This window comes from Ornithorhynchus anatinus, chromosome 15 (genome assembly GCF_004115215.2).
Source record: "Ornithorhynchus anatinus isolate Pmale09 chromosome 15, mOrnAna1.pri.v4, whole genome shotgun sequence".
NCBI classification, from domain to species: domain Eukaryota; kingdom Metazoa; phylum Chordata; class Mammalia; order Monotremata; family Ornithorhynchidae; genus Ornithorhynchus; species Ornithorhynchus anatinus.
This window is the reverse complement of record NC_041742.1, coordinates 9,105,068-9,124,441: the sequence shown is the minus strand read 5'-3', so window position 1 is coordinate 9,124,441 and position 19,374 is coordinate 9,105,068. Positions and strand designations below refer to the sequence as shown.

At 53.2% G+C, this 19,374-nt stretch overlaps 1 protein-coding gene across 1 annotated transcript; it reads right to left on the bottom strand.

Moving 5' to 3' along the window:
- Nucleotides 1-8,705: 8,705 nt before the first annotated feature.
- On the bottom strand, nucleotides 8,706-12,786 carry GPR142 (G protein-coupled receptor 142). Its single transcript, XM_007666496.2, has 3 exons — nucleotides 12,571-12,786; nucleotides 11,818-11,965; nucleotides 8,706-10,918 (listed from the first exon to the last, which is right to left on the bottom strand). The coding sequence occupies exons 2-3, from the start codon at nucleotides 11,945-11,947 to the stop codon at nucleotides 10,065-10,067; spliced, it is 984 nt and encodes a 327-aa protein (XP_007664686.1). The 5' UTR covers nucleotides 11,948-11,965; nucleotides 12,571-12,786; the 3' UTR covers nucleotides 8,706-10,064.
- Between the last annotated feature and the right edge of the window lie 6,588 nt (nucleotides 12,787-19,374).

Genomic DNA, 19,374 nt, shown 5'->3' with positions numbered 1-19,374 from the left:
ACAGCAAGTCAGGGTGACGCAGAAGGGAGTGGGAGAAGAGGAAAGGAGGACTTAAGTCAGGGAAGGCCTCTTGGAGGAGACACGCCATCACTAAGGCTTTGAAGGGCTTTTAACTTCCTCCAATTCCCCGGCCTTCCCCTGAAGTTGGGAAAAGGATTAATTTAGAGTAACTCCCCCACCCGGCCTTTTGGGGTTCTCCGGTTTGGGAGGGTGAGCCTGAGTTCTTTCCCCATCTCCGGGGGCTCTCCATTTCCTGGGACCAGGCGCCAGGCTGACCCTCTGAGTGGAGTTTTGTGCCTCAGTTTCCCTCAGAAGAGCACTCGGTGAATCGCAGCATTGCTTGCTTTGGGGTGGTCGTGTGATTGGATGACTGTGAGGCTCCCAATTCAAGGAAGGGGAACTTTAGGGAATGTCAGGGCTGGATTACACTAAGGATCTTAAGAGGAATTAGACCACAAAACTGGAGCAAACAATTCCTCTGATTTCCCTCCGGAATAGCCGCTCTGTTTGCAGGCATGTGGAGGAGAGCCCTCCCGCCCCCCGCCAACCCCCAACCCCGCTTTCCCCCTCCCCCTTCCAACACTAGACGCCGGACAAAAACCCTCTTCTTCTCCATGGCAGCTTCTGGCCTTAGCGATGAAAGCCAAGTGGTTAACTGGAATGATCATGGGTTGGAATGACCCCCTACCTTTTCTGTGTGTGTATGGTACTTGTTGAGGGCTTACCTTGTGTCAAACACTGTTCTAAGCACTAGGTAAGTTACAAGTTAATTAGGTCAGACACAGTCCCTGTCCCACTTGGGGCTCACAGTCTAAGTAGGAGGGAGAACAGGTATTTAATCCCCATTTTACAGTTAAGGGAGCTGAGGCACAGAAAAGTTAAGTGACTCAACCAAGGTCACACAGCAAGCAGTTGACAGAGGCAGGATTAGAACGCTGGTCCTCTGACTTCCAGACCCACGCTCTTTCTACTAGGCCATGCTGCTTGTCCGTGGCAGAGGTGTGGCCTCCAGGACAGAGCAGAAGACTGGGAGTCGGGGGACTTGGGTTCTAATCCCCGCATGCCCTGTGACCACGGGTAAGTCACTTCACTTCTCTGTGTCTCAGTTTCCTCACCTGTAAAATTGGGATTCACAACCCATTCTCCCCCCCCAGACCTTGAACCCCGGGCAGGGTGGGGACTGTGTCTCATCAGATTGTATTGTGCCCACCCCAACACTTAGGGCAGTGCTTGGCGCATAGTAAGCACTTAGCAAATACCCCAGTTATTATGACGGGGAGTGGACAGACCTGTCTTCGGATCCCCTCCCCTCTGCCAGCTGAGGGGGCACCACACTCCCCCTCCCCCCCCGTGTCAGCCTGCTCAGCTCTGCCAGGTATGACAGGTACCCAAGCTTTGGCACTCGTTCCAGGAAATGATGGAGGCCGAAACCTTCGGCAGGTCCCCTCCGTCGGCCGCAGGGGAGGGCTGGCGGGCGGGTCGGCCCGTTTTGTTGGGTTCTCAGGGTTGCCAGGGTGAGAGGCCGGGACTCCTGTCAGCTCCCAGAGGAACTTTCTTCCCCTCGGGTGGGAGATGAGAAGCAGCATGACCTAGTGGAAAGAGCACGTGCCTGGAAGGCAGAGGACGTGTGTTCTAACCCCAGCTTGTCTGCTGTGTGATCTTGGGCAAGTCACTTGATTTCTCTGTGCCTCAGCTACCTCATCGGTAAAATGAGGTTGAAGACTGTGGGTCAGGGACTGTGTCTGACCTGATTACCTTGTATCGAATCCAGTGTTTAGAACAGTGCTTGGGCAAAGTAAGTGCTTAACAAATACCACAGTTATTATTAGATGAGGAACTGGTCCCCGTTCTCTCCAGAGATTCTCTGACCCGGGTGGAGAGAGCTTGAGCAGGGAGGAGAGGACACTCTCGCTCTCCCGGGGCCCTCTGAGAAGAGCCTGGGCAGAGCATCTGTCCCCTACCTGCCCACGCTCCCTGGCTTCCCAACATGCCTTGTCAGCCACAGGGAGAGCTGTGTTGGCAGGAGGCCCTCGAGGCCTGAGGCTCCAAACTCTGAGCTTGGAATGAGGCCCCTGTGGCTCCAAGCTGCCCCATTCAGGAAGCTCGCTGGGCCTTCCCAGAAGGGTCTGCTGCTCCACACCCGGCCTCCCCTCCGCCCCCCACCCAACGCCGATCCCCTGCCTCTGGTCCCCCCCTCTGCCTCACGCCACTCTCCCAGCGTGGCCCCCTCAGCTTCTTCTAGGTAACTCCTCCTTCCGGGGACCCTTTCACCTTCTCCCAGAAAGTGGCCCTGCCTTCTCGCTCGTCCCCTCAATTCTAGCCACTTCCTTCTCCCCGCCAGCACCCTGGCTTGGCTTTTGCCCTCGCCCTCTCCCCCATCACATGGTGGCCCCCGTATTCTCCTTCTCCCTGCAGCCCCCTGGCTCCTGGCCTCCTCCTCCTCCAGCTGCTCTCTCTGGGCAAATGATCCCAGCCCAGGGCCTCCTCCCCCTCCCCCTGTTCCTCCCCTGCCCTCGGGGGTGTGGTGCATTAAATAAAGGCCCTTGGTGCCAGGGCATCGCTGGTTTTGGCACTCCACCCAGGCAGCCTTGCCAACCCCTGCTAAATATACATCTTCCCTGAGTCGGACCAGGGAACGCCACGGACAGCTTTAACCCCTTCTGGCCTAGAGGCTGAAGACCTCAGAGGAGGGCCAGGCCCGGGGGGGAGAAGGGGGCAGAATTGGGACAGGAGGGGGTGCGGAAAGGGCATTGAAAGTCAGCCCTGGGGCTGTGGGATCAGGGCCGAAGGGCCAGAGAGATCAGGCCGCCTAAAGAGCCCACCGCTCTTCCAGTGGTCTGAGCTGGGAGGTGGAGGGAGCGAGCGGAAGGTACCTCATCCCTGAGCAGATGGAGAAACTGAGTCAGCTAGGGGACGTGACTCTCGGTTCCACGGACGGGCGGTGTTGAGGCTGAATAACTCAGCTGTAGTATTAATCGATGCTATTTATTGAGTGCTTACCGTGTGCAGACCACTGTACTTGGTGGTGGTAGTGAAAGCAGTTGTAGTAGAACTAATAGTAATATACTAATGATGGCATTTGTTAAGCGCTTACTATGTGCAAAGCACTGTTCTAAGCGCTACGGGGGGATTCAAAGTGATCAGCTTGTCCCAGGTGGGGCTCACAGCCTTAATCTCCATTTTCCAGATGAGGGAACTGAGGCCCAGAAAAGTGAAGTGACTTGCCCAAAGTCACCCAGCTGACAAGCGTCGGAGCGGGGATTAGAACCCACGACCTCTGACTCCCAAGCCTGACCTCCCTCCACTGAGCCAAGCTGCAGCATAGCTGGTAGCTCAGAGTAAAGCTGGTTGTGGACAGGGAATGTGTCTGTCAACTCTGTTTATATTGTTATATTGTACTCTCCCAAGCGCTTAGTACAGTACTGTGCACACAGTAAGTGCTCAGTAGATATGGTTGATTGATAGAAGTAGCCATAGCATTGGTAGTGATCTTAGTAGTATTGTGGCTCAGTGGAAGGAGGCCGGGCTTGGGAGTCAGAGGTCGTGGGTTCTAATCCCGGCTCTGCCGCTTGTCAGCTGTGTGACCTTGGACAAGTCACTTCACTTCTCTGGGCCTCAGTTCCTCATCTGGAAAGTGGGGACGAAGACCGCGAGCCCTACGTGGGACAACCTGATTACCTTGTATCTACCTTAGAACAGTGCTTGGCACATAGTAAGCGCTTAACAAATACCAACATTATTATTAGTAATGGTAGCGATAGTAATCAGAGGAGGAGGTGGAGTAATAGTGATATCAGTGGTGGTAGTAATAACTGTACTAGTATTTATTGGACACCCACTTGGCTTAGGTGAAAATCTGTTGCATCTGGACTTCCGGGAATCACCTCTGACACCGCTCCCGTTTCCCAGAGCGGAGAGTGGCATCCGAAGCCCACTGAGCAGTGACTTCATGGCCCTCGGCACCTATGCTGGATCCCTCTGGGTCCCCGATCCGCCCCGCCCTGGGATCCAGAGAGATCTACAACCGGAGTGAATTCCTCCCCAGGCCAGGCCAAGAGGGCAGCTCCCACCTTGCCTTCTGGCCGGGTTCCCCCTTGGCTTCAGGTCACTGCCTCGCCACCTGGTCGGGGCCGTCCAGCCCAGGCCGTAAAGCTTTCCATCCCACGACCAACTGCTTGTCCCTGGATTAATCCAAACCCTTCTTGAATCTATGGATGTTTTCAAACGGCGCAATTCCCCGTGGAAACGTATTTCATATTCATTCAATCAACCGTATTTACTGAGTGCTTACTATGTGCAGAGCACTGTACTAAAGGCTTGGGAGAGTATGATCCAACAATAAACAGACACATTCCCTGCCAACAATGAGCTTACAGTTTAGAGTGGGGGATGCTCACCGCCCAGGGTAATATGAATAATGGTGGTGCTTGTTAAGTGCTTACTATGGGCCGAGCACTGTGCTAAGCGCTGGGGGAGAGGCAGGATTGTCAGCTTGGACTTCATATATTGGAAGCCCCTTGAGGGACAGGCACAGTGTCTAATTCCCACCCATGTACTCTTTTCCAGGGCTCTGAATTGTGAGCAAGGAATGCGACTGTTACGTTGTTGTATCGTACTCTCCCGAGAGCTTAGCGCAGGGCTTTGTGCACACTGAGCACTCAATACTGACTGACTGCTCATAGTAAGTGCTTAATACCCCTATGCCATTAGGGAGCAGCGTTTCCTAATGGAAAGATTACAGGTCTAAAGTCAGAGGATCTGGGTTCTAATCCTGCCTCTGTCACTTGCCTGCTGAATAACCTTTGGCAAGTCACTTCCTTCTTTGTGCCTCAGTTTCCTTATCTGTAAAATGGGGATGAAATACCTGTTCTTCCTTCCCCCTATGTGGAATAGGGATTGAATTGGACTTGGTCATTTTGTAGCCACCCCAGTGCTTAGGTCAGTGCTTGGCACTTAGTGCTTAACAAATACTGTTGCTGTTATTGTTATCGCTCCTGTTCAGGTTCTGTCCCATCCAGGGCTCACATTCTCTGGCTGAAAAAATGCCTCCTTTTGTTGCTCTGAACCTTCAGACTTCAGGAGATGTGAGGAGGAGGGGGGAAGGCTTGGGGATGGGGGTGGGAGTGAGGAGGGTAGGCAGGGCTCCTGAGAGAGCAAGGACCCAGGGGTCCAGGACACCAGATCACAGCTCAGTAGAACTCCAAGAGGGAACCGTGCTTGGAGCCAAGAATGCCAATTTCTATTCCTGTCTCTGCCAGTGACTCACTGTGGGAACAGATCACTTCCCCTCCCTGCTCTCAGCGGCTCCTATTTCTACTTCTTAGTTCCACTCGCTCCTTTCTCAGCACTCAGCATCCCCAGGAAGGCAGTAGCCTCAGCCAACAGCCAGGAAGGTGAGGGGCCCCGACTTCTGAATCCAGTCAAAGCCTCCCTGTAGAACTCGCCACAATGTTTCCTAGCAGATCTGAGTCCGAGGGGTTTTCCAAGCCCTCAGCCTCCCGGCCTAGTGAGTTTCCAGTGTACACACAGGACACCGTTTCCTGCTCTCTTTCAGCACAGTGACGAAATATTTTACTCAAGCGAAAGTTGGTTTGACGATTAAAACCATAAATAGCAATCGATTTTGAACAAGGTTATGTAGCCGATAACAGGATGGCACCTGTACAAGGTCAAAAGCAGAGAAAGTCCTATGATGTTCCCAAATGTCCAGTTCACGCCGGTTCGATACCTTCCGCCGAGCGAGAATCCAGGTTCGCGAACCTTTCGCAATTACAGGTAGTAATAATTGAGGTATTCGTTAAGCGCTAACTATGTGCTTATCCACTGGCATAGATACATTAGTGGGCTGGACACAGTCGTCATCCCACATGGGGCTCATGGTCTAAAAGGGAGGGAAAACAGATATTTCACTTACATTTTATAGATGAGAAAACTGAGGTAGAAAGAATGATAGATGTGGAATTTGTTAAGCTCTAGCTATGTGCAAATCACTGAACTAAACGCTAGGATAGGAACGAGATAATCAGGTCCTACGTGGGGCTCACAGACTAAATAGGGAGAACGGGTAGTGAGTCCTCATTTTGGAGATGAGGGAACTGAGGCACAGCAAAGTTAAGTGACTACCTCTAGGTCACACAGCATGCAAGGAGCAGACCTGGGACTAGACCCAGGTCCTCTGTCTCCCAGGCCTAGTGATGGTGATGGCACCTATTTAAGCGCTTACTATGTGCCAAACACTCTTCTAAGCGTTGGGGTAGATACAAGGTTTTCAGGTTGTCCCATGGGGCGCTCACAGTCTTAAGAACAGAGACTTAAAAACAGAGGCCTGATCTCTTTCCACCAGGCAATGTTGCTTCTCTTCCGAGTCAGCGCGTAGCTTCATGGGCCTCCCTGACCATGAAAAGCAGTGTGGCCTAATGGATAGAGCAGAGGAGTGGGAGTCAGAAGAACCTGTGCTCTGATCCTGGCTCTGCCACTTGTCTGCTGTGTAATCTTGGGCAAGTCATTATTATAATAATAATTATTATTTTTGGTATTCTCTAAGCCTTAGTTACCTCATCTGTGAAATGGGGATTAAGACTTGGGATGAGACATGGACTGCATCCAACCCGATTAGCCTATACAGTGCTTAGAATGGTGCCTGGCACATAGTAAGCGCTTAGCATATTCCTCCTCCTCTCCCTCCCCCTCCTCCTCTTCCTTCTTCTCTTATTGTTATTATTATTATTACAGCCCTGGAAGGAATGGGGAGCAAAACCAAGAGGAAGGACAGATCTTTAGCCCAGCCACGCAGATTAGTACTGACCCTCAGGCTGAGGGCAAGGGAAAATTTGTTTGGACCGTCTGTGGATGACAACATGATAATTCACATTGATCATTCAATCCTCGGCACCAGCAGAGTGCATTTCCTAACCAGATGCACTGGGGCAGGTGAGAAGGGTGTAGATAGTTAAACGGAAGCTCTTTGTGGTCAGGGGCCTTGTCCTCCACCTCTATTGTATTGTAAGGATACTAAGTGCTTAGTAGAGTGCTCTGCACACAGTGTACTGTAAGCTCCTTTTGGACAGAGAGCTTATCTACCAACTCTGTCGTATTGTACTCTCCCCGGCATTCAGCACAGTGCTCTGCACACAGTAAGCATTCAGTAATACCATTGATTGATTGTGAGCCGGGAAAGATTGCTGAATCCCAAAGTCAGGTCCACTCGTACCACCAGGCCATCCTCAAAAGCAAGTTTTGCAGCCAGCACTGCTGTTGGGGAGCGGGGGAAAGGGAAGGGTCAGGGTGCCTGGGGTCAAGAGGTCAGGAGAGGGCCCTCCCGGGAAGACTCGGCAAGGTGGCAGGGCCGGGGGAGGGCACAGACCGGGAAGAGGAGCGGAGGTAGATTTCCCTTTACAGCTGGGCAGCAGGGGCAGACAGGCTCCCCGGAAGGGGGACAGCAGAATCCATGTGCCATCCTCGGTGTCAGAGACCACAGAGACTGGCTGAGGCTGGGAGACTGGTTTGGGGGATGGGGATGGGGCTCCAGCCAGAGACCTGCAGCCTCCACTGCTCCTGCATTCAGTCATTCATTCATATTTATTGAGTGCTTACTGTGTGCAGAGCACTGGACTAAGTGGTTGGGAGAGTACAATGCAACAATAAACAGACATATTCCCTGCCCACAACGAGCTTACAGCCTAGAGGATCTGCAACCTCCACTCCTCCAGCAGGAACTACCAACAGAACAGGGTCTCTGTTCCAGCAGCAGCTGCCCCGTCCCATCGAGATCCCTCATCCACCACCCTGTTTCCCCTCTTTCTTTCCCCACAAACCCCATATCCTCTCTCCACCCCTCAAGTCTCTTTTTTCTCCTCTCTCCAGAGACCCTCAACTCTATCCTCCCTCTCCTCTCTCGAGAGACCTCAACTCTCTCCTCCTTTGTCTGAAGACCTTTGACTCCCTCCTCTCTCTAGAGACCCAACTGTCTCCTCCTCTGTTCAAAGACCCTTGCCTCTCCTCCTCCTCCTTCTCTCTCTGGAGACTCTCTCTTCCCCTCCTGCCTCGAGAGACCCTGACTCTCTCCTCCTCCTCTCTTCAAAGACCCTTGACATCCCCCTCCTCTCTCTCTAGACACCCCTGACTCTCTCCCCCTCCTCTCTCCAGAGACCCCCAGCTCTCTCCTCCTCCTCTCTTCCAAGACCTTTGACCTCTCTAGAGACCCCTGACTCTCTCCCTCTCCCCCTCCTCTCTTTAGAGACCTCTGACTCTCTCTTCCTCTATTCAAAGACCCCAACTCCCTTTTCCTCCTCTCTCAGAGATCCCCTTCTCTCTCAAGGCTAAGCATCTTTTTCCCAGGAGAGCTGCCTGCACTCTCCCTGTGGTGTTGGCCCTTAGCCACACTCAGCCCTGCTCCTTCCCTCCAGCTGCCTTGTAGTGCCCTCTGCTGCCCCGGGACCCCACCAGTCCTGACAAGATGGGTGGGCATCCATCTCCCTCAGTCCCTCGGTCCTAAACCAACCAGAATCTCAACTTCAGGTCCAGAGACAAGCAGGGAAGCTGCATGGCGAAATGGATAGAGCACGGGCCTGGGAGTCAGAAGGACCTGGGTCCCAATCCCGGCTCTGCCACCTGTCTGCTGTGTAATCTTGGGCAGGTCACTTCACTTCTTTGGGTCTCGGTTCCCTCATCTGTAAAATGGGGAATAAGTCTGTGTGCGCCATGTGGGACCCGATTACCTTGTAGCTACTCCAACTCTCAGAACGGTGTCTGGAACATAGTAAAAAAGAGGTCAGATAAAATCCCTGGCCTATGTGGGGCTGTCTAACGGGGTGGGGGGATGCATAATTAAGTGAATGAAGGGGGATCCTCTCCCCTTCCCCTCGTTATGCTAAGGGAATATGGCTTTTCTTTGTAAAATCAGAAACCAGAAGCCCAGAGCAAGATGAAAAGCGGATCTGAAGGGTGGAGGGTGAGGGAAGGGGCCAAGCTTGGAGCCAGGAAGGGAAACAAAGGGAAATGATTGGTGATCCTACCACGTCACCCAGCAAGAAGGCAACCGTGATACTGGCGGCTAATGTGTTTACCCAGCACCCACGGCGGATGGAAATCCATTTGCTAATCTCTCTCCATCTGCCTCTCTGGGTAGCACAGGAGGGAAAGAAGGGGAAGAGGAGAGGGGACCCCGGATCCCGGGGAAAGAGAGAGAGAAGGAGTCAACTGCTCTGTGAGGAAAGCGAGAGTGACTTCATGTTCCAAACCCGGGGGCCCCCTTGGAAGTTTTCAGCCCTTTCGGAGAGGGGAAGAGGCCTACTTCCAGTTAACAGGATGGAATCAGCCTCTGGCTGACTGGGATTGGGACTTCGCCACATCTTCCAGCCTCACGCGACACCCTTTTCCTTCTCCCGTTCCCGGTGACGGGGCTGTAATGGCAGGGTGGGAGAAGAAAGAGGGAGCACTAGGACCTGGGTTCTCCTTCCCACAAGCAGTCCCCAGCCCCCGCCTCCCCTTCACGGACTGCTTTCTGTCTGGCTCCAGATTTGGGGGCAATAGATAGAGCCATCTGGGCTGCTGAGGTCTGGGGGCTGTTGGGGTTTGGGTCACCCCCAATCGACCTCCTAATTTGATCTGCCCTCTTCCCAACTCCCAGAAGGACCCTCCCCTTTCCCCGTTCCCTTTCCGATCCTCCCCAGGTCCCCATTCCTCAGAGCAGAGCTTTCCCCAAAGAGCCCGATCTCCAATAGTCTCGAAAATGTCCCAAGTGCCCACTGAGGGGGGGGTGGTCTCTCTATCTGGGAAATTGACATCCCTGGGGAACGAGAGAAGATGCCAAAAGAGGGAAAGGAGTGGAGGATGGAGGGGAGAGGACAAGAGAAGAAATCTACCAGGGGCCCGCTTTAAATTGGTGTCATTCATCCCTGCCGGGGCCTACCCTTTGCACGTGGAGGATGATGGGAGGGTGGGAACGTGGGCACCTCGGGATTGGGAAGAGCCATGCTCTAAGATGGTCAGAGCTGGCACCATGCTGAGGCCCCAGGGTGCTGATACCAGCTTTCCCCCCAGGCCCAGGGCCTTTGTTGCCAGGCTTATGGGGAAGCCCCCTCGGGGAGTCCCGTAGGCTTGAGCACCGCATTGGCCGAGCCCCTCGCGTGGGCCTCGGGGCCCGGGGGCCGGGAGGAGCGGAGTAGTTCGCGGACAGTGGCCCGGAAGGTCTTGCTGATGCAACAGTAGAGGAAGAAGTTGATGACGGTGGTGAGCATGGCCACCATGTTGGCCAGGTCCAGGGCCAGGTGGACTCGCCAGTCCTTGTTGACCGAGGCCACGTAGAGGTGACAGAGCATGACGACCGTCCGGGGGGCCCAGAGGACCGCAAAGAGCGTCGTGACCCCCAGCAGGATGGCGGTGGTCCTGCCCAGGCGGGGCCGCCCCCGCCGCCTCAGCCGGTGGACGATGACCGAGTTGGTGATCAGGAAGATGCCGCAGGGGATGAAGTAGATGGTGAGGCAGTGGGCCCACTTGAGCAAGGTGTCCAGCGTGTCCGGGGGGTCCGCGTCTCTCCAGACGTCGAGCCACCAGTAGAAGGGGATGCCGGTGAGCAGGGCGGCAACGAAGACGGCGGCGATGGCCCTCCGGGTGCGGCCGGGGGAGGAGGAGGCCCGGTGCCGAAGGGGCCGGCACAGGGCCGAGTAGCGGTCCAGGGCCAGCAGCACGGCCACCCAGATGGAGGCGTGGTTGGCGGCGAACTCCAGCACGTTGGCCGCGTGGACCACGGCCTGGGGGACCCGACGGGCCAGCACCGCGGCCTGCAGCAGGAAGCCCACGAAGACGATGACCACCTGCGTCAGGATATCGGCCCCGGTCAGGGCCAGCAGGTAGCGGTAGGAGGCCTTCCGGGTCCTGGTGGTGAGGCGGGCCAGAGCGGCCGCGGTCAGTATGTTGACTGGAATCGGGGGGGATGGGAGGGAAGTTGGGGGTGAGCTGGGGTCGGGGGGGATGGCTGGGTCTGCCGGTCCCGGGACGTATCCCCTCGGATGCTCATCTTCTCACCCCCAGTATTTATTCCCTCCCTCTGCCCTCCCAGCACCCAGACCACACCCCCAGCCCAACCGATTGGGCTAGTCACTTCATTTCTCTGTGCCTCAGTTACCTCATCTATAAAATGGGGATGAGGAATGCGAGCCGCATGTGGGAGAGGGACTGTGTCCCACCTGATTACTTTGCATCTACCCCAGCTCTTAATACAGTGCCTGGCACACAGTAAGCGTTTAACCATTAACCATTAAACCATTAAAACCATTTGCTGTCTGTCTCTCCCGTTTAGACTGTGAGCCCTTTCTTGGGCGGGGATTATCTCTATCTGTTGCCAAATTGTACGTTTCAAACGCTTAGTGCAGTGCTCTGCACATAGTAAGCGCTCAATAAATACGATTGAATGAATGAATTTAACCATTTAAAAAAAAACACACCCAAAAAGGCTCCTACCTTCTGTTCCTCCCTGTTTCTAGGACCCAGTTCCTCATTCTCAACTCTTAAGCCCCTTCTCTCCAGTAGCTAGCTCCTATTCTCATTCATTCATTCAATCATACTTATTGAGCGCTTACTGTGTGCAGAGCATTGTACTAAGTGCTTGGAAAGTACAATTCAGCAACAAATAGAGACAACCCCTGCCCAACAATGGGCTCACAGCCTCTCTTTTTTTGAATGGGCAAAATTAATCTGTACTACTCTCTGCAGGTTCCCAGCCCCCCTCACCTCCGGCCCCCCTCCCTTTAACCCTTCCCATCTTACCTCATGGACAGGGGCCTCCCAGACTGTCCCCTGACCCCAGCCCCCACTCACCCGGCAGCCCCAGGCCCAGCAGGATGCTGTAATAGATGATGGGGAAGACCCCGGCCACACAGGGGGACGGTGGGGCTCCCTCTTGGGGACCCGCCCTCTGGTCCGGCCCGGTGCTATTAGGGGACATCATCGTCGTCCGGTTGTCCAGCTGGAATGGGGACAAGGGCAGAATCAGCTCGTGTGACCCCTTCCTCCGGCTCCTGGATCCTCAGGGACTGAATCTTCCCCCCCAACCCAAATTTCCTGCCAGCCCCTGAAGCCAGTCATCTGGTCACCAGCCCGGGTGGGGTTCAGCCTAGACTTTGTCAAATGTCCATCCCCGTGACTAACCAAAGGGGGTTGGGCATCTACGGGGCTTAGCTCTGGCCCTGCAGGAGAGGGGTCGGAGGCCGCAGCCGCGACCACCCCAAGTATCATTCCTTCTCCCTCTGCCCTCCGTGCTCACAGCTTCCCGGGATTACCCTCCCTCCTTCAACTCCCAGTCCCCTATCTCCAGTACCTAGCCTTTTGTCTCCAGCTCCTAGCCTCCCCCCAGATCCTCAATTCTTACCCCTCATCCCAAAACGTAGCTCCGCATGCCCCCCTGCCATCTTACCTCATGGACTGGGGCCTCCCAAGCTGTCTTTGGCTTTCTTGGGCGTCCCCAGGTGCAGCAGGACACCGTACTACTAGATGATGGGAAAGATCCCAGCATTGCTAATCCCTTCCCACCCTTCTCCAATGCTGTCTTCCCCGGCTGGAGTTGTCCCTTACCTGTGTCCCCTGCAGACTCCGTCTTCCTGAGCTCCTCAGCCAAACTCTCTGGCCCACCTGGCCCCCTCCTTCAGCCCCCCGATCACTGTTGGCACCGCCGGCACTGACCAGGAGACCCTGCCGGCATCCCCTCCCTCTGCTCACCCTCTGGACCCTGTGTGTGAGAGCCGGGGCTGCTCAGAGGCTCAGCGGTGCACTGAGGCTCCCGGCAACGCACCTGGGCAAGGGTTGGGGGAGGAGAGGGAAAGAAAGTGTATGTGGGGGGTGGGGGGCAGGGAGAGGGAGGGGCTGAGGAACTGCCTAGAGTGAGAACCCTCTCCTTGCTTCATTAAGCAGAGCACAGAGCCAACCCAGAAGTCCTTTACCATTTTTAAATGTTTTTTATGGTATTTGTTAAACACTTACTAGATGACAGGCACTGTATTAAGCGCCGGGGTAGATACAGGCTACTCAGATTAGACACAGTCCATGTCCCACATGGGGCTTACAGTGTTAATCCCCATTTTGAAGATGAGGGAATTGAGGGACAGAGAAATGAAGTGACTTGTTCAAGGTCACACAGCAGACATAGGGTGGGTCTGGGTTTAGTACCTAAGTCCTTTCCATAATAATAATAATGTCGGTATTTGTTAAACGCTTACTATGTGCAGAGCACTGTTCTTAGCCCTGGGGGAGATACAGGGTAATCAGGTTGTCCCACATGAGGCTCACAGTTAACCCCTATTTTACAGATGAGGTAACTGAGGCACAGAGAAGTGAAGTGACTTGCCCACAGTCACACAGCTGACAAGTGGTAGAGCCAGGATTCGAACCCATGACCTCTGACTCCCAAGCCCAGGCTCTTTCCACTGAGCCATGCTACTTCTCTAAATGGTGGCATTTGTTAAGTGCTAACTATGTGCAAAGCACTGTTCTAAGCGCTGGGGGATACAAGGTGATCAGGTTGTCCCACGTGGGGCTCACAGTGTTTAAATCCCCATTTTATAGATGAGGTAACTGAGGAACAGAGAAGTTAAGTGACCTGCCCAAAGTCACCCAGCTGGCAAGCAGCAGAACGGGGATTAGAACCCACGACCTCTGACTCCCAAGCCCGGGCTCTTTCCACTGAGCCACGCTGCTTCAACTCCCAAGCCCTTGCTCTATCTGCAAGAAGGTGCTGGTTTTCTTAAAAGCAGACACTTATATTCTTCTTTATCAGTTCCATGCTTCCTTCCAACACCCTCCAAGTTCAGAGGAACATGGAAATTGAGGTTCAGAGAGGTTGTTACTTGTCCACAATCCCACAGCATTTTGCAGCTGGAATTAGAATTCACAACTGCTTGAGAATGAGCCAGTAGGGAGGCCACATGGCCTAAAGCAGCGTGGCTCAGTGGAAAGAGTCTGGGCTTTGGAGTCAGAGGTCATGAGTTCGAATCCCAGCTCTGCCACTTGTCAGCTGTGTGACTGTGGGCAAGTCACTTAACTTCTCTGGGCCTCAGTTACCTCACCTGTAAAGTGGGGATGAAGACTGTGAGCCCCACGTGGGACAACCTGATTCCCCTGTGTCTACCCCAGCGCTTAGAACAGTGCTCTGCACATAGTAAGTGCTTAACAAATACCAACATTATTATTATTATTATTATTAAAGGACAGATCCGGGCCTGGGAGTCAGAAGACCTGTGTTCTAATCCCAGCTCTACCATATGTCTGCTGTGCAATCTTGGGTCAGTCACTGTACTTCTCTGTGCCTCAGTTTCTACCCCTGTAAAATGAGAATAAAATACACATCCTCCCTCTCTTTGAGTCGGGGGACCCCTGGATGGGACAGAAACTGTGCCCCGTCCACTTATATTGCTGATCAACCCCAGTTCTAAGGGAAGACCACTGGCTTGTGAATATTTCTCACCTGGCTTCCCACTCTCCCCGTGGAAACAGTGCGGGGCAGCCAGGCAGAGTCTGAGAGGGGCCGAGAAAGGTGGGAATCCATGGAGCCGGGGCAGGGGTTGGGAGGCTGAGCCCTTAACACAAGGTAAACAGAGAGGGAGAGGATGGAAAATAACCACTCGGCTGAGACACTCCCAGCAATCGGGGTGTAGGGATGGGAGACAGATGGAAGGGCAGAGGTGGAGGGACAGAGATTGGGGGGCCAGGAATGTGGCCAGGGACTGGAGGGAAAGGGATGAGAAACAAGGATGGTGGAGGCTCTTAGCTCATTGTGCGCAGGGAATTTGTCTGTTCTATTATTGTATTAAAGTCTCCCAAGTGCTTAATGCAGCACTCTGCACACAGTAAACTCTCAATAAGTATGATTGACTGACAGGGTTTGGGTCAGGGATGAGGGATAGAGATGGGGGAGGGATGGGGGGCAGGAATGGGTTCAAGGATGGGTGGAAGCTCGTTACGAGCAGGGAACGTGTCTGCTTAATTCTGTTATATTGTGCTCACCCAAGCGCTTAGTATGATGCTCTGCGCATAGTAAGCGCTCAGTATATACTGTTGATTGACTGCAGGGCAGGGATGGAAGGATGGAAAGAGGTTGGGATGCGGGTAGGACGCATCTGGGGAGGGGGTTGTAGATCAGATCTTTATGAAGACCATCCTGACCGTAGCTGGAATTCTTAGTGTGGGGGGGGGGGGCAGGGGGAGAAAAGACTATATAAGGGAGGGGAGAAAACCTGGGGGAGGAGGGGATGACTCAATCCATCATGGGTGGACTATGGGAGTAAGTTTATTGTGGGGGTGGAATGTGTTGTTTATTGTTATACTCCCCCAACAGCTTAGTACAGTGTTCTGCCCACGGTAAACTCTTGATAAATATGATCGAATGAATGAAGGAGGAAACTGTGAAGCAGAAGCTCCCAATTGGTCACTTGCTGCCCCTGCCGAATGAGGGTGGTCCCTGGGCATGTCCTAGGCACGGAGGGTGGGATCTAGGCAGAGTCCAGCTGACACCTCTGTCTCCCCCCAGAATGTGCTGAGGGGAGACAGGTCATCTTGGAGAGAGGCGAAGTGCAGGGGCGGAGGGGAGGCTGGGAAGGGGTGAGGCCAGGGGACCCCAGGGCACCGAGAGGGGTGTGCAGCCACGCGGGGCCCAGGCATGTCTTGGGGGCTAGGTGGGCCCCTCGCCACCTCCGGCTTCTGCAAACAGCAGCTGTAGTAAGATGGTGTTTTCTCAGCTGCTGCTGCTAGTGATACCAGCAGCTGCTGGTCAACAACAGCGGGTGAGTGAGTGTGTGAGCGTGTATGTGTGGGGGGGTGGGGTGGGGTATGCACACATAAGTGTCCCTGGGCCCAGAGGGCTCTCCCGCCCTATGTTTAAGAGAAGCAGGAATCTCTGACCTACCCAGGGCTCTTTCTCATCACAACTCCAACCTTCCTGTGCCCTGCAAACTGGATTTGACCAGTGGGTGGGGGAAGAGTGGCAAGATCCCACTTCCACAGGCACTGTAGATGGCACCACCGTCCTTCCCGTCTCACTAGCCTGTAACTTTAGCGTCATCCTTGATTCCTCTCTCTCATTCAACCCCCATATTTGATCCTTCACTAAATCCTGTCAGTTCCACCTTCACGACATGGCTAAAATCCGCCCTTTCCTCTCCATCCAAACCGCTGCCATGTTAACACAATCACTTAACCTCCCCGGCCTTGATTACTCCGTCAGCCTCCTCGTTGACTTCCCAGCCTTCTGTCTGTCTGTCCCCACTCCGGTCCATACTTCATTCTGCTGCCTGGATCCCTTTTCTATAAAAAACGCTCAGGGTGCATGTTTCCCTACTTGTCAAGAAACTCCAATGGTTGCCCAACCACCTTCACATCAAACAAAAACTCCTCACCATTTGCTTTAAAGGACTCAATCCCCTTGCCCCGGTCCTACCTCACCTCGCTACTCTCCTCCTACAACCCAGCTAGCATACTTCACTCCTCTAATGCTAAGCTTCTCACTGAACCTCCATTTTATCTATCTTGCCCCTGCCCCTTTGCCCAAGTCCTCCCTCTGGCAAGGAATGCCCTCCCTCCTTAAATCTGACAATTACTTCCTCCCTTCATAGCCTTACTGAAGCCACATCTCCAAGAGGCCTTTCCTGACCTCTTTCTCTTCTCCCACTTCCTTCTGCGTCACCCTGACTTGCTCCTTTTATTCTTACGCACACATCTCCCCCTCCTCCCCAACCAAGCCCCACAGCACTTATGTCCATATCTCTAATTTTATTTATTTATTTTAAGGTCTGTCTCCCCCTCTAGACCATCAGCTCATTGTGGACAGGGAATGTGTCTGTTATATTCTACTGCATGCTCCCAAGCACTTAGTACAGTGCTCTGCACACAGGAAGCACTCAATAAATAGGATTGACTGACAGGACTGTGGGTCCCACACTGATCTTCTCAGCTACACAGGTACTCACAGGTGAACTTTGCTGTGAGTGGCATCTTCTTCACATACAAAGGATATATAAATATCTATATATATGGATATATATATATATATATCTTTAAATATAGATAGGAAGATAGATAGATGGGTGAAATGGATGGTTAGATAGATAACCAAATACCCACTCTCACTATATTGTCGGCATGGACTTAGGAGGACGGTGCCCATGTCTGTTGTTATATGGTACTCTCCCAAACACTTAGAACAGTGCTTTGCTTAAACTAAGCGCTCAATAAATACGATTGAATGAATGAGGACGAGGGCTAAGTCTGGGGTGCGGGCACTTTACATTGTGGACTGGGGCTTAAAGTCTTCAGCAGGGAGGCAGAAGGGCTTTTTTTGTTTTTAACGGTCTTTGAGCTTACTTTGTGCCAAGCACCGTTCTCAGCACTGGGGTAGCTACAAAGTAATGAGGCTGGACACAGTCCATGTCCCACATGGGACTCACAGTCTTAATCTCCATTTTACAGATGAGATAACTCAGGCCCAGAGAAGTGAAGCGACTTGCCCACGGTCACATAGCAGACATGTGGCGGAACGGTGATTAGAACTCAGGTCCTTCTGACTCCATGCCCAAGCTCTAACCACTAGACCATGCTGCTTCGTGCCGTTCACCCCGGGGAGGGGTGGTTAGGCTTCTCCCGCCTCAGGGTGTTCCACATGTCTGATTCCCTGAGCCCTGAGGGAAAGAGGCAGTGGGCAGACTCTTCCTTTCAGCCAAAAGCCAACTGGACCCAAGCCAGGATCTATGGTGGGTGGAAATGGTGGCCTGTGCCTCCCTCTGGTGGCTTGTAGGTAGCCCTGCTGTCCCGTGGGCTTGTCCTCAAGAAGCCCAAGTGGGCCACCCGGCCAGTGGAGAAAGGACAGTTTGGAAGCTCAGAGAACTGGCCCCTGCTACTCCCCTGGATTGGAGTTTCTGTCTCTCTCCCCTGCTTCCTGCTTCCCTGGAACCCTGGAGCTGTGGTTCATGGCTTCATTTGCTTGAAGAAAGGTCTTAGAGATTGCCAGGCAGAAGGAATAATAATAATAATGTTGGTATTTGTTAAGCGCTTACTATGTGCAGAGCACTGTTCTAAGCGCTGGGGTAGACACAGGGAAATCAGGTCGTCCCACGTGGGGCTCACAGTCTTAATCCCCATTTTACAGATGAGGTAAATGAGGCACAGAGAAGTTAAGTGACTTGCCCAAAGTCACACAGCCGACAAGTGGCAGAGCCGGGATTCGAACCCATGATCTCTGACTCCAGAGCCCGTGCTCTCTCCATTGCGCCACACTGCTTCTCTAATCATCGTCATTATCAGTGGTATGTATTGAGAGCTTACTTGGAGCAAATCAATGTACTAAGCACCCCACTACAGACCCCATAGTCTTTTTTTTCTGATGCCTTTCCCCGGCCGGCTGCCGGGACTCTCTTGAGCTGGGACTTCTTGGCCTACAAGAAACACGGCCTGGATGGCTGATATTAATTAATAGCAGCAATAATTAGACAGTCGATCGTATTTATGGAGAAGCAGCGTGGCTCAGTGGAAAGAGCACGGGCTTGGGAGTCAGAGGTCGTGGGTTCCACTCCCGGCTCCGCCACGTGTCTGCTGTGTGACTTTGGGCAAGTCACTTACCTTCTCTGTGCATCAGTTACCTCATCTGTAAAATGGGGATGAAGACCGTGAGCCCCCCCATGGGACAACCTGATCACCCTGTATCCCCCCAGCACTTAGAACAGTGCTTCGCACATAGTACCATCATTATTATTATTATTGTTATTATTATTTATTGAGAACTTACTCTGTACAGAGTACTGAACTAAGCTCTTGGGAGAGTACAATATAACAGACACAGTTTCTGCCAATCTAAGAGTTACGACGAGTGAAATACAAGTTAATCGGGTTGGATTCGGTTCCTATCCCATTCGGAGCTCACGTTTAAGGGGGAGGGAGAACAGGTATTGAATCCCCATTCTACAGGTGAGGAAACTGAGGTCCAGAGAAGCAGAGTGACTCGCCCAAGGTCACACAACAGACAAATGGTGGAGCCGGGATCAGAGCCCGGGTCCTCTGACTTCCAAGCCCCTGTTCTTTCCACTAGACCGCAAGGCTCCTCTACGTGTTATAATCATCTCTGCCGGCACCCAGCTTTGAACACAACAGCAATAAAGGCAATGGTCCGGTAAGTCAGGTAGTTGTCATCAGCAATTGTTGAGGGTAAAATATCCTTGTTATGGGGTAGATACCCGTAAGAACCAACCATCTGATTAACTAAGCCATGATTTTCTTCATCTCTCCTACTACAACCCAACCTGCACACTTTCCTCCTCTAATGATAACATTCTCACTGTACCTCCATCTCGCCTATCTCGCCACCGACCTCTGGCCCCCACCCTGTCTCTGGCCTCGAAC